The sequence below is a fragment of the Plectropomus leopardus genome, chromosome 20, assembly GCF_008729295.1.
Source record: "Plectropomus leopardus isolate mb chromosome 20, YSFRI_Pleo_2.0, whole genome shotgun sequence".
In the NCBI taxonomy this organism is placed as follows: domain Eukaryota; kingdom Metazoa; phylum Chordata; class Actinopteri; order Perciformes; family Serranidae; genus Plectropomus; species Plectropomus leopardus.
The window spans coordinates 841,646-856,751 of NC_056482.1; the positions used below are offsets into that span (position 1 = coordinate 841,646).

Genomic DNA, 15,106 nt, shown 5'->3' on the forward strand with positions numbered 1-15,106 from the left:
TAAATTCACTCTTTAAAACTCCAAAGAATTACCAGGATTTAAATTTTCTGCAGTATCAAAATAATCCGGTGATCACCCAAGGTTGAGCAATGGATCAATGTTATTCATGATATTTATGTGATGGGAAAACTTATATTTATTGTAAGACTTTAACAGGACAAGTTTAAAGTTCTTTGACGGAACATATATCTTCATTTAGATCAAATGTCACTTGATTTAAGAAAATATAATTACAACATCACTTCCCCTAAGTTTATGTTGAGCCACACAAGTTGTTTTTTTTAAATTCTATGTTTCTTTTTTTAGGAGTACATGCATGCAGTCAGATCTTTCAAATTATTATTGTTGTAGATTTTGTTAATGTATTTAATTTTTAATTACTTCATTTATTTAGTCATTTTGGGTTCTGCCTTGGCTTGAGTAAATTGATAATCCTTTGTTGTTGACTTACTTATTGTAATCAAAATCAGTCTCCTTTTCTACCATCCATAGTTCTAGCAATTTGTTCTAACAATATCTAATCCTGTTTTACTCAACATATTCGTCTCAACTCAGAGGCTCATATGAACATACACAGGGAAGTGATCATGCAAAATTTGTTGTCAGGCTGGGAGATGTAATGGGTAAAAAATGTAAGTGTATAGAGGGTTTTTTTCCTGCTAAATATTGCTACCAACTTTACAAAGAGGTGGACTGGGGTTTTTTTGTGTTTTTTAATAGTTGTTTATTTTCTTAAAAAAAAAACCCATATTATTAAGTATCACTGTTGCCTGTTTGAATAATTTTACAACATATACTTATAATTTGTTTTGATTTTATTGTATCTCTTTCCCACTTTAATATTAAAAATAGGAAACAATGTAAATATGCTGTGCTGTATAATGTACAGTTCACATTCCAATAAAAAGGAAATAAAAAAAAAAATAATAATAATCCAGTGCTAATAGTCTGTACATCCATGGGTACACTACAATGCTTATACTTAATACAGCATACTTTTAATGGTGCCAGTTTGACAAATTATAAAGCAATGTTGGCCAAGAAAGGGACTCTGAGTTATTGGAATAATATGAACTTTTTTTCATGTTGCGTTGAATGTTTATTGACATAGGGTGGGGACATATATATATGTATGTTGTGATCACACTGTGACTATACATTCTTCTAATTAATATGATTTTTTCTGTCTTTTGTTTATCCTCATAGCATTTTACAAATCTGTTTGGCCAGCCTCTGGTGTGCCTACTATCGCCTACAGTATATCCCAAGAGTGTGCAAGGTGTGTGTCCATGTAGACCAACAGTTTATGTAATGATAAGTGTGGTGATATTCTGTATTTCCTTATGTGTTAGTCTGTCTCTCAGGGCTTATGACTCATAGCCTGTCTGTGGCTCTCAGACCCTAGCCCATTGGTTCAACCTGAAGACATACACTTTTAAAAACTGGTCATAAATATATATATTGATTTATTTACTTAATTATTTTAAGGCTCAGTAATTTTCTTAAACAGCTAGACTTTGTAGTTTTCATCAAACGTTACTCAAGCAGGAGGAATGGTTTTCTTCCTCTTTGAGAAACACACAATACTTTGTAGATGCATTTAGTGTTAGTTTTTGTCTTTTCATGGGCTTTGTTGATAATTAGAAAAATACTGAATATCACCAGGCACATGCTTTAAGCTAATGAAAAGCTGCAGTCTTTTATTATCTGGCAGTTTGCCTGAAATATAATTAAATGCTAGATTGTTATTGGAATTTATGATTTAGAAACCAGTCCTTATCTGTTAAGCTTAATCTTTGATTTTTTCTGATGCACTTGCATCTTTTTGCCAGACATTTTTATTTTTTCTTTGTTAAAGTTCATAAAACTGCTTCTTTCACCAAGTTTTCAGGTACCAATGTTTATGAGAACATGCAGAGAAAATGTGTCTCATGTTGTCACTTGTGCCGTTCTCTGCTTCTCTGTTCAGATCAGTCTCAGCGCGGGAGTCTCTTCACCCTGTTCCTCTACAGCCCTCTCCTGGCTTTCTCCTCTGTGTGCGGCTTAAACAGCGTGCAGCGAGGCCTGTGGGAAAGGGCTCAAGAATTTCTTTGTAAAGTGTACCGGGACATCGGGCAGCTGATAACCCGATCACGGACCATAGGTAGCACATCTCACATACCCATGCATAACAAACTGGCAGACATTAAAGAGTGACCATGAAAAATGTGTATTCATACCTTTTTATGTAATTTCAATTTTAAAAAAATATCAAGTAAAAAATAGTATTGACCATGGTTAACCCTTACGGACTGTTGGTTGGATTTATGCGCTTTTCATTCTTCATTTGTTTGATTATTTTGGCTGTTCATCCATATGGCATACATTTTGGCAAGACTGTGTATTTTTGCTTAATCTGTGAATTTCCAGCTCAGCTTCTACAATAAGTCTAAAAACACTGTGGAAACTATATTGTTGCATTCAGACTGTGCATAGTATTATTTCTGGCTGTCATTCTGCATTTTTGCCTAGGAATTTGGAAGTTGTAGTGAAATGTTTTGCCTGCCCAGTTTTGTTGACTTTTGTTGACTTTGTTGACGAAAGACATTTAATGGAAAGTGAGAGAAAAGAAAAGATTTTTTAATTTGAGAAAATAAATACAGTGAGTTATTTGGCATTTTTTGCTTTATATTTATTATTATTTTTTTTACTTAAATGATTAATCACTTATCAAATTGTTGTTAATTTATTTTCTTTAGCCCAACTAATCGATGAATCAACTATTTGTTTCAGCATTGATATTGTTATTTTTTCTCTTTCTCCACAGATCAAGCCTTTTTGCAATTCTTTGGTGACGAGTTCCTGCGACTGCTGCTGATCCGCTTTGTGTTCTGCTCAGCTGCTCTGAGGCTGCATAAACTCTTCCGGGTGAGTCACTGCTGCTGCTGTGCTTTCTCAAGGTTGTAAAGTTGTTTACATTAATGCCAAAAATGCATTGTAGGTTGGAAGCCCAGCACTCGGGCTTTGTGCTCACTGAACATGCACCATCAGACACACAGCAAAATGTGTCCCACTTCTGAAAAATGCAAACACACAGTTCACTTAACCCACACTTGATGCACACTTCAGAGCATCTATTCCAGTGTATCCCACAATTCAGCGTTGTCTGCTGCACTAAACCAGCAGAGTTGCTGTTGGTAGCACAGCTGGTGTATAGACAGACATCATTCTCCTAAGCTCTAAGAATGTCAGAAAGACACTGGTATTCATTTAACACTGAAAATACACATTAACTTAAATGCAAAATATTTTGCCTTTTGCAGCAACTTATCTTTATGAAAGTGAAGTCTCCTCCCTCACCAACCCGAAGAGCAAATACAGGTCAAGATGGAAGCTGATCTGGCTCTCTGCCTGACAACCTACATCCGCTTAATATAATATGCAACCAAATTTCCTAGATGGGGGACCCTGCTCCCTTTGTCTGTCAGGCCCTAAAGAGGTGTGCTGGGCTTTTAAGCAATTTTTTTTTAGTGGTCAAACAGAGGAATTACAACATCCAAATCTGTCATGTAATGCCATGGGGCCCATAAAGAATTGTTCCCATTGACTTACATTGTGAAAGAGATGTCTGAAAATCAGTGGATACTTTCTTTTGAGCTTGAAAAGTCTAGAAGAGACACAAGATGACATCATTTTATCCCCATTCCACTTTCCAGAGCTCTTAATAGGAAGTAGCCGGTTGAGTTAGCAGGAGCAGCTAGTGGGCTTGCTGTAGGGAATCAGTAATGCAGAAGCAGCGAAAATCATCTAGGTAATTTCATACCACAGAAAAAGTTATTTTGGCTTCATGCGCCACTGAGCAACTTAGATGCCCTAGATGTTAAAGAATAACTAGATACCAGACCCTAAGATAATGCCTTTTTAGTCCAGTGGAGCTGCTCACCGGGCACATACACCAAAAAGACTTAGAACTTCTGGGTTAACCTCTGTGGCTTTTTGCCAATTGGTTTTCTGAATAGTTTCACGGTCAGAAGCCTTAAAGAAGGTCTATGGTTCACACAAGCTGAAGAGACTTTCACAGTTTTTCTAAGATACGAAATACCCACACTGTAAACATTGCAGCTTTTATTTGTCTTTAAAAGGTGGTTACTAACATGTAGCTAATTGAGACTACTGAACTACATCATGCCAAACCACGCTAAACACGGCTTTACAGCCTTGTAGCGGTTGCAACGTGATAATGGTGAAGTTTGTTCATAGCCTAACATTAGCTTTTACTCACAGTGATTGTACTTACTCCTCAAAATCCAAAAAGTGCTGCTCATTTGTGAAGATTATTCTGCTGAACAAAATGTGTAAGTATCATAAACATGTCTTTACCACAAAGCTTATTTTCTGCAATAATACAAACCAGTGGAAAAATCCCATAGGCTTTTTTGACGAGGGAACCAGGGTGACGGTAGCCTCTGGGTTGGCCCACAGAAAAACGTCATCGCCGAGGCACTCACTGTAATTTATTTTTGTCTTGTATCAGAGTTAAGAAGATCTCGGTTTCTTCCTCACTCCACACATACTGAGTCATGTTTTGTAGAAGGTCAAGTGACTTTGTTGTTGTTTTTCTTATTCTTTAGGTTTAGTGGCAGTTGGCATCCCTAAAGTCACATTATTGCCACCTGGTGTTACACATTGTATGAGCTATAAAAGCCAAAAAAATGTTTCCATTGCAGTTTTCTGAAATATGGCTTTTTTGAATCACCTGAAATACCACCTCATGCAAGCATGAAAAACTTTTTTTTGCGATAAACGGGAGTTTTATTTTTTTTTTAATTGACATGGTTCCATTAGGTGTATTTTGTATTTTCAGTTTCAATTTGCGTACTTTTAGGGTTAATGGAAACCAGCCTAGTCACCATGGTTTTCAGCTCAGCTGCCTGATCCACCAAACTAACTTCTGGTGGCAAATGTTGTCCAATACATACAATACATCCTCACTACCGCCTCATTACAGTTTGAGGTTAATAGAAAGATGAGTTTTTGTTTTTCACAGTATTGAAAATCATACTGTCAGGGTGTCTAAATACCCTGCCATACCATAATACTGTGACACCGCTCAAGCCTACTTCGAATCATGTCTGTAGTGATAAATGTGAGAGTCAGTGGTGTCTGATGTTGTGCTTACAGGAGTCGCAGAGCTTCCCAGAGTCGTACCCTGAGCTCCCCAAACAGGACACAGTGGAGAGCAGCCTTCTACAGAAGCATATTTTGGAGCTGGCAACCATGCTGGATGTGCAGAGCCTATTTTGGGATGATCCACTGGAAGCCTACTAACATCTCTGCACAGGGCAAAATGGCACACGTGTACATACAGACTAGACTGCCAGAGCCCTCCCAGCTGTCTCTCTTTTTCTACAGGTAATGAAATATCTGATTGAGCACATACACCTTTCATGTCCTGCATTTAACTGTTACTTGTGGAAGCAAATGTAGTGCAACATAAAAATGTTCACATAGATAAGCCAGAAAGTTTAGAATAGTATCAATTCCCCATTTTGAGTGTCAGCAGCTTGCCTCGTAAATATAAGCATCATGTAAGACATAAGAGTAAACAAACAAGTGAGAGGCTGCGGATAACTTTTCTACTCACCATCCACATTAACAGCTGCAGCCTCCAGCTGTATTCCTCATGTCAGATATATGTTGGCAGTCTTGGTTTTGTGTTTTTAAAAAAAATTAAATACTTCTCATAGTTTTTTTAGCATGCAGGTTGTTTAAGCCTTAATGATAGAGAGCAGAGGAATCCTGGGCAGCTTCCAGGTGTGACTTTATCTATCTGTATGAAGGCAGAGCAGAGTGGTGCTAAGACAGAACACAGTGCTGAACAAAAACCCTTCACTGCATCCAAAAAAATCTAATATTAGCACATTATTCGCACTCTAGGCTGGAATTTGAAAGGTTTCACCAAAAATGTTATTACTAGTATTTGCCAAATTGCTGTTTAACAGCTGAAGTTGTAGCAGGCTGAAGGTGCATGACGTCATGTTCTGTTGTAGGTCCTCATTAGTTGTAGTTATCACACTCCTTTGTGGCATTAACCAGCAATCCATCCACCTCTTTTAATCCTCCATTGTGATCGTTATTGCTTTTCCATTTCACTGTGCTGTGCTTGCATGCAGAGAGGCAAAGAAATGTACACATTATGTTGTTTCATACACAAAGAACGGCCTCCAACTATAAGGATATGGAAAGGGTTTTAGATTTTGAAATGGCATGGAATAAGGAAGAGGAGCAAGTGCATGTGTTGCATGGGCCTGTACATTTACAGTTGCATCTACAATTGAAGACAATCTAGTTTGATCACAGAGGAGATTAAGGAAAGTAGCACGGTATGCACATCAACTCATTTATTACTTAAATGACACCAAAACACCTCTTAATGTTACCCGCGGGTTGCTTAAATGGAATATCATGGGCACTACCCATCATCTTCCTCCTACAGTTAAGTTACTTTACCGCTACATGGGTTTTACTTTTACTGTTGATCCAGTGCTTCAAACTTACAGATGTTGCCATCTTTGTCAGATGGCTGTGTTGTTTGTTACTGGCATCACCAAAAAATGAGCTAACATGGCCTAGGACCTTTATCATCGTTCATCCTTTTCTCTCATAGTTGTTTTGTCTTCACTTTCAAATAGGCTTGGGCGGTGTGTTATATTTCATACCTTCATACCTTTCTAAAATTTCACCAGGGTATACCGTAAATGACTGTATGAAAGTGCAGTGCTAACACCCACCACCATCCCCCACCACTGATGGTGAGTGCGCTACTGACTTTAAGCTTTTCAGACTAATATATACACAATAGAAACCCGCAAAATGTTAAGAAAAGTAATAGCACACCTGTTTCCCTTTTCTAAATTGAGAAATACAACTGTACAACGTTTGAATTCAACTCAGTCACAGAAGACTGACGAAGCTTAATTGTCTCGTCAACTCTTTATAAAACACATTTTCATTCAAACTTAACAAAAACAAAGTAAAACTTATCCAAACTGTTTTGGTTACTCTTGTTAGTAATCTTGTCTCTGCTCCAATACTCTCCACCTTTGGTTTGTTTGAAATAAATCCTCCATTCACCAAGTTACATGTAAAAAAAAAAAAAAAAGCCATTATTCCCCACGGTCTCTCTCTGCCTTCTGGCCGCCAGCTGTTTACAGTCCTTAAACTTCTCCCTTCACCACTAGGTATTGCTGTGTCTTTTAGCTCAGCTGCCTGTTCCACTAGTTGAGACTGGAGACTTAGCTCTGGTGGTGCGTGCTGTGCACTACATACAATGAGTTTAAATGACTATATTTATTGCGTTATTAAAAAAGACATACCTTTGCAATTTCTAAATACCCTGGTATACTGTAATACCCCGATGCCGCCCAAGCCCACCATCAGCTCTTTTATCCAAACTGTAAACATGTTCATATGGCAGTAAATCAAAGTAGTATCAGATTTAAGAATGTTTGAATTTAGCTTTTAAAATAGCATGAGTGCTACCCTGGCTAGCACCTCCAAAGACATTGTCTAAGGAGTTTTACGTTGACTTCATGTGTTGTCACCTCTGAGTTTTGTTCTGCAGTAGAAAGTAGCATTTCAGCAGACATCAGTAGTCTGCTGCTTGACCGGTGCCAAAATTAAATCCCCCCATGCTGTCTGTCTTACAGTACCGGCTTTTCTTATTATACTGATCACAGCTGGTAGCAGAACTGACTTATACATGCCAAAACACAATCTTTTCTTAACTAGAACCAGGCCATTTTTGTGCCTAAACCCAACACACATTAACCACAGTGTTTTTGAAATGTTGAGTTTCAACATGTTCACTTCATAATAACGTACTAATGTAACGTATCTGTGGTTTGCAGAATTCCAACATTTCCAACATTTATGCTGGTGACTGGGTTTCAAGACAATAATCTTTAACCCTCTGAAACCAGAGTGAACTGTTTTTTTTTCTTTTAAAAAATAAATAATTATTTAATTAAAAAGTAATAAGAAAATAACATGGAAATAAACTAATAATAATAATAATAATAATAATAATAATAATTAATAGTAAAAACAAATAAGAAAATGACCAGAAAAAAATGCAGAAAATAAATGTTGAATATAGTTTTCTAGACATTTTTCACTTGTTTTTGATCATTTTCTAATCTGACAATTTGTAAAATCTGACACGATGATTTCTACTTAAAATAGTCCTAGAAACTGATTGCCTTGAAAAAGGAAAGATTATTCAAAGTAATTCATGTTTACTCTATATCTAAGTGTTAGGGTTACTTAAAATTTACCTGTATTTACTTATTTTATGAAGTTGTTGCAACTTGAAAACAACAATAGAAATGTCCTGGTTCTTTCTAAGGAAAAAAAATCTGACAAGTTGATCTTAGTATAATCTTGGAAGCTAATTACCTTGAAAAAGGAAAGTAAATATAACTATTAAACTTAATTCATGTTTACCTTTTATGTAAGTGTTCATTCTACCGAAAATTCAGCCACTTTTGCTAAGTTGTTGCAACTTAAATATGACAAGTGAAATCAGCTTGTTCCTTTTAAGTGTTAATAACTTCAGTAAGGCAAGGTAGTCTGACTTAACTTACCTGTGACAAATCATTTTGCCAGTGATGAAGTTCGGAGATCTGCCAGTTCTGTTTTACTAACGTGTTTGATATAATACTAGGGCTTTCAAAATAACACAGTAAATTTGATGTATTAATCACAGAAAAAACTACGCATTTAAAAAATTAACTCTGATTAATTGTGGTGCGCTTTGAACAGGTGTCTCATTGATGGCCACATGGCTTTTTAACATGAGTTTTCGTACTAGCACAGCCTCGGATGCTGGCACTAGCAGCCGGCCTTGTCAAGCCACAGTGGACCAGGCAATCAGAATTAACTTTACTTAAATGTAATGGTCTCTGTCTGTCACAGAGACAAGAGAATACAAGAAGTCTGTTTTACTTCCCTGTTTCAAAAACATCCTCTGACAACGTCTGTGTTGAAAGAATCCCATCAGTTGTTGACACAAGGCATTTTATTTTGAAATATTTTTGCAGGACCATGGTGTTGACAATGCAGGAGCTGCATGACTTCATAAATGAGTGGAATTTGTGCTTATAAAAATGAATTCTATTTTATTTTTTAAAAAATACGATTAAGATGAATTAATCACAAAGCATGTTATTAATTATATTAATTTATTTAATCACTTGACAGCCTTAGACAATTCAACGGACTAGTTTGCAACCAGCAGAATGCAGGTTTACTAATGTTAAAACTTCAAAAGACTGATTTAATTTAACTTGTCAAACTTCACAAAATTATGTAAATATAACTAGGCTGTAAGTAAACTTTCAGTTAAATAGAAAGTAAGAATAAATTAGACTAATAGTTATATTTACTTACATTTTGGTTTCCTCGATTTTTTTAAAGTAAAATCAACTTGTCAGATGTGACAGTGAAGGCGATTAGAGTATATTACAGTGTGTGAAGTGTTTGTCATTGGGGATTTATGTCTGGCACCAGCAGGAGGAGTGATTGCACAGGCCGTTGTAGTGAAGCTGAGAGTAAAACCAGCTGTCAGTTAACTGCCCTTGACCCAAATGATAAAAAGATGCAGTGATGCAGGAAGTAGCCGAGCCAGCTGGTTGTGGGTCGAGATTTTTGAATTGACAGAAATGATAAGAGGAACACTATTTTTTAGTGTTTATTATTATATTTATTGCCATTGTTCGAGTATGTGTACAGATAATGTAAAGCAATGTTTGGCACAGATGTGTTTGTTCAGTATTTAGTAAGTCTATAAAATATGTAATGAAATATGAAGTTGAGGAGCAAAATGTTAAAGAGGCCAGTTTGTTCTTTGGCCATTTTTCTAAACATGTTACATTCCAACTTTCCGAGGACTTGAAGAGAGGCAGAGGAACAACACCGCTGTTTTCTCCATTTTACATTAGGTCTGGGAAAGCAAGCCGTTTCTACATTTTCTTCTCTTTTCACTGTAATATCAACCTCCACGTTCCCTTGTGTTGACAGTTTTGACGATTACAATATTGTAGGCTTGCACTTTATCAAGTTTAATATTGTTCTGATCTTGTTTGTTGTGCTTTCGGGGGGGAAAAAAAGAGACAAAACCTTCCATGTAATTGTTTTCATGCCAGCCCTTCACACTGGTGACCTTCTTTTCTACAAAGTTGTGTGAGTCAGTGATTTCCCGTTTTCATCTGCTGTCACTTTTTGAACAGCCTCTGCCTGAAATGTGTCAAATATGTCAGCTGATGTCCAAAACGTGTTGAATAGGCAGCAATAACATGTTCATATACTGTACATGTGAGGAGGAATTGTGCTTTATAGCCAGTGGTGCTCTGAAACAGTGCTGTCAGTGGGGACTGCAGTCATGATTTTCTACTTTACAAAGAAATAACAACCAAAACATGTTTGGACATCAATCAGGACAGAAAAAAAGAGCATAAATGTGTTCATCAAATGTTGCAAGGTGACAAATTTGTATGCTAAGTTTAAAAAAAAAATCATGTTTATATGTTTTTAACATTTTATTGTATGGTGTTTTCCTTTGACTCCATGAATTGAATTCCATGAAAAAATCAAAATATGTGGCCTAATGGCTCAAAATAAGCATTATTGAATGGGAAATAAACCCAAACAGTGAAGTTACACTGTACTCTGCTCACAATGATCACTATAAAATAATCAAATAAATAAACAAGATAACTTTTAGCTTCTGTTAAGCCGTTTGCTGTAGTGATGTCTTTTGTGATTAATAATTTAAAACAGCACCGTGAACACAACCAGTTTATTTATTATGTAGCACCAGTCAGCGGGATCATTAGCGCAAAAAAAAAAAAGAATGAATTTGCTTGCATTCCATCACAGACTAACACCTCTTGAAACAGGATTGTGTATTTTGTGTGTGTAAATATATTTTTATTTATTTCATGTTTCCAATTTGATGTAAGGTACCCAGCAGCACATGGAGCATGGTGCAATAGCGTGAATTGATTCTGTATATTGAAAAATGGTGGTTCCTGCTTCACCTAATGTGACGGGTGTATCAGAATGGAAGTCACAGAAGCCCCCAAAATCCTGGTTGCTAATACATTCATTTAACACAAGATGTGAGAAAACTGATTTGAGTAAGTTAACACTGTCAAATCTGACAAATTGATCTTAAAATAATCTTGGAAACCGATTGCCTCGAAAAATGTAAGTAAATGTAATTATTACTCTTAATTTATGTTTACTTTCTATCTAAGTGTGAAGTTTACTTGAAGTGTATCTGTATTAACTTAATTTTGTGAAGTTGAAGGTGAATGTAAAAACAACATGGGAAATTAACATGTTCTTTTTAAGTGTTAGCAGCTTCAGTAAACCAAGTTCATCTGACTTAACTTGATCAAGACAAAGATAATTTTGGCAATGATGAAGTTTGGAGATCTGCGAATTCTGTTTTGTTAAAATATTTAAGAAAACACAAATATGATTGTCTGGTTTGCAACCAGCAGAGTACAGATACAAAGCACAGTAAACTTGGTTTATTAAAGTTGATTGATTGATTTGATTAAACTTGTCATATTTAAGTTGCAACAACTTCACAAAATTAAGTAAATACACAAACTTTGTAAGTAAACTTAATAACTACATATGAAGTTAAAATACATTTAAATTACTAGTTATATTTATTTAAAATTTTCAAGGCAATTGTTTTCCTAGATATTTTTAAGTGAAATCAGTTTGTAAGATTTTAGAGTTAAGTTACATAAAGATGCAAACAGATTTGTGCAGAAAAGATAAGAACTTGTGTCAACTTTTAATCACTTCTATGAGCAAGGGGATGACTTGTATGAACAAGATATTAACCTGTTGGAACAAGCTACGAAATTAAGGGAACCAGGTAACTTGAATAATATGATGATAATAAAAATAATATGAATATGTACAAATGAGATGTTAACTAGATAACATGAACAAGAGAAGTTGTGCAAAGAAGATAGTAAGTTTGTTTGAACAAGATAGCTCATGTGAACAACATATTGATTTATGGGAATAGGATAATTACAAAGGTATCACCTTTTGCAAACAAGATATCAGAACCTCAAATCCAAAAAAGTTTTGACATTGTGTAAATAATTTGTAAATCCTTTTCAACCTATATTCAATTGAATACAGTCCAAAGATGAGATATTTAATGTTTAAACTGATAAACTTTTCTTTTTCCTTTTTAAATATACACTTAGTCTTAATTTGATGCCTGGAACATGTTTCAAAAAAGTTGGTGTTGAGCACTGTGTGACATCAGCTTTTCTAATAACAGCACTTAGTGTTTTGGAAGTGAGGACACAAATTGTTTTAAAGGTGATTTTCTTTATCCCCTTATTTCTAAATTAATTACTTTAGTGGCTTGACAGTTGGGGGACTCTCGTTACATTTTGCGCTTCATGATGCTCCACACATTTTCGAAGGGAGACAGGTCTGGACTGCAGACAGACCAGTCTAGTACCTGCACTCTTTGGTGTTGTCTTGCTGGAAAAAGCGGGAGCATTTCTGAAAAAAAAAAAAAAAAGTCTGGATGGCAGCATATGTTGCTCCAAAACCTGTATGTACCCTTCATGCACTAACCTCCATTGCAACTGTTTGTTGCCCCCATCAGCATTGTTTGAAATTGTTGCATGCATCAAATTCAGAATAGGTGTATATTTTTTAATATACTGTAGGTTGAAGAAGTTCGCAAAATATTGCATTTTGTCTTTATTCGTTTTACACAGCGTCCCAACTTTTCTGGAATTAGGGTTGTATACACGAGGTTGCCTGTGTGGAAATACTATGAATCCTTGCAAATGAGATTTTAGCAAGATAATGTACGTGAATGAGAGACATGCAAACAAGGAATGGACAGGAACACTCAAAACAAACAAGATGACTGATCTTTTTGTGCAGAGGAAGTGATGATCACATGTCAGAATTGGTGGCTGATTTACAGCATCATGCAGTGTTCACACTGTGCTCATATGGGATTATAAAGCCTAATGTGAGCTGTCCACTGTGACAAACACGAGACAGAAGGTTTTTCTCTCTCCTCTGCCTCCATTGTGAGTGTTCAAAGATATTTTAAGTAATTTATGAGTTGTAACCTAATTTAGCCTTAATGGATAAGTTTCACTCTGATTTAAAGCCTTTTCTTTCTTTTTTTTTCTTCCTTTCTTTTCTCTTTTTTTTTGAGAATGTGTGGTATCAGAATTAGTCTACTTTTGCATTCCTGGGCCCATATTTTCTTTTAATTGTTTTTGTTTTTTGTGTGTTTTTCTTATTCGCGTGCATAACTGTTCAAAATGTGATAAATGGATGATGTGAGTACCTTTAAGATGATTAAAGCAGCTACAGTGAGGTCTAATAGCAGAAGATAAAACATCATCAGTGAACACCAGATTTTTGAGCACTTTTGTCCACCTTTCACGCTAAGAGGATGCACAGAAAAGCAGAGAAACTAGCAGCAGGGAGGATCTGAAGGTTGGTTTTAGGGTAATCATCATCTGGTGAGACAAATCAGTGCTCGCCAAGCAGAGCCAGTATGAGAATCTGTCAGAGCACAAGAAATCTACTTGTTTTTGACATGCACGCACAAGCACAAAAGCCACTGCTCCATTTAAAGGACCCACATCCATGTTGAAGCATGTCGACGCCTCTTGGGAACACAACACAAATAACTGCCGACGGATCAATCCTGTTTTCTCCCCCGGATGTCTTGGGGTCATTTCTACCTTTTTATACTTGTGAAAATGTTCAAAAAAATGGGTGCAGCCTTTATAGCAACATGTGCGACTTGCTTGTTGTGATTTTCAGTCAGTGTCAAACTGTCAGATGTATTTTCAAATATTCCGTTTTAAAAAAAAAATGCACTAATGATTATTATCTCTGTAAGCAGCATGTTTGTTTAGAATAGAAAGTGCCAAAGACTGGTGTACTCTTGCTTTCCCATCTTAACAATGATTGACATCAATTATTGTATCAGATGTTTGTTTTTTAATTTTTATTGTGTTTTTTTTCTGTGTTGCCAGTTGGAGCCAATAAAGAAAACGAAAATACGGCTTCCTTAAATGACCGATAAGTGTCTTTATTGCAGGACTGAATGATGTATAAATGCACTGTTGTGTTATTGTTCATCATCAAACTACATACAGAGTTCCCACAAGGGATGATAACTGTTAATCAACGATCAATTAATCGGTCGTTAAGAATTTAATCAAACGTTAAATGTAGTCCATCAATCAACAGGCATTGCAAAAGCATATGTGATGTACTTATACTTGTAATATACTGTGTGCTTTGATTGGGGGAAAAAAAGCATTTGATGTCGTTTGAAATAGCCAAAGTTTTTATGGTTGTTTTTTTTTTTTTTTTTTTTTTTTTTCAAATAACAGTCATTCATTAATTTGACCAATAATCAGTTAAAGAAAGTGCTCACAATTTACAACCCTAGTTCTCAAACATGTTCATGGGCAAATCTCCAAACTTTTCCATGACTTTTCAAGAACCTAAAATTTTTTTTTTTCCTGCCCCACTTGCCCAGCGTTTTTCAGACTTACAAGATTCATACATACATCATTTTCTATAGAAATTGACAAAAGAAAAAAATAACAAAACTTCCCAAAACAAGAATGTACACCTTGAACACCTTGAAAACTATATTTGCTATTATTTTCAATGGGAAAAATAACGTTGACGGCCTAAAATTAATATATATTTTTTATTACAAGACAAATAATGTAAGGCTATAACATGATATTGACACCTTTCCTTTTTTGTTTTATAGCAGAGAACAGTAGAATCACTGCAGAAATCATTACTAATAACAGAGAACACGTAAGTGCAACTGGTACCAGTGTATTGATACTGCAGCAAATGATTATTGAAATGCCTTAAAGTATTCAGAATTTATATTGAATCAATATGAACCAACTAATATACAAAATAAAGCCAATTTGTCTCCCATCTCATATTGTTGACCCTATCAGATACTTGACTAGTAGGTACACAAACATTAATTTGTGTCATGTTTCATTTGCCA

At 35.6% G+C, this 15,106-nt stretch overlaps 1 protein-coding gene across 1 annotated transcript in view; it reads left to right on the forward strand.

Moving 5' to 3' along the window:
* scai (suppressor of cancer cell invasion) overlaps positions 1-7,988 on the forward strand; it is a 32,553-nt gene extending 24,565 nt beyond the window's left edge. Inside the window, exons 14-17 of the mRNA XM_042509139.1 lie at positions 1,207-1,279; positions 1,970-2,143; positions 2,807-2,907; positions 5,161-7,988. Coding sequence (XP_042365073.1) covers positions 1,207-1,279; positions 1,970-2,143; positions 2,807-2,907; positions 5,161-5,307 — 495 coding nt within the window. The 3' untranslated portion in view covers positions 5,308-7,988. The remainder of the gene's footprint in view (positions 1-1,206; positions 1,280-1,969; positions 2,144-2,806; positions 2,908-5,160) is intronic.
* The last annotated feature ends 7,118 nt before the right edge of the window (positions 7,989-15,106 follow it).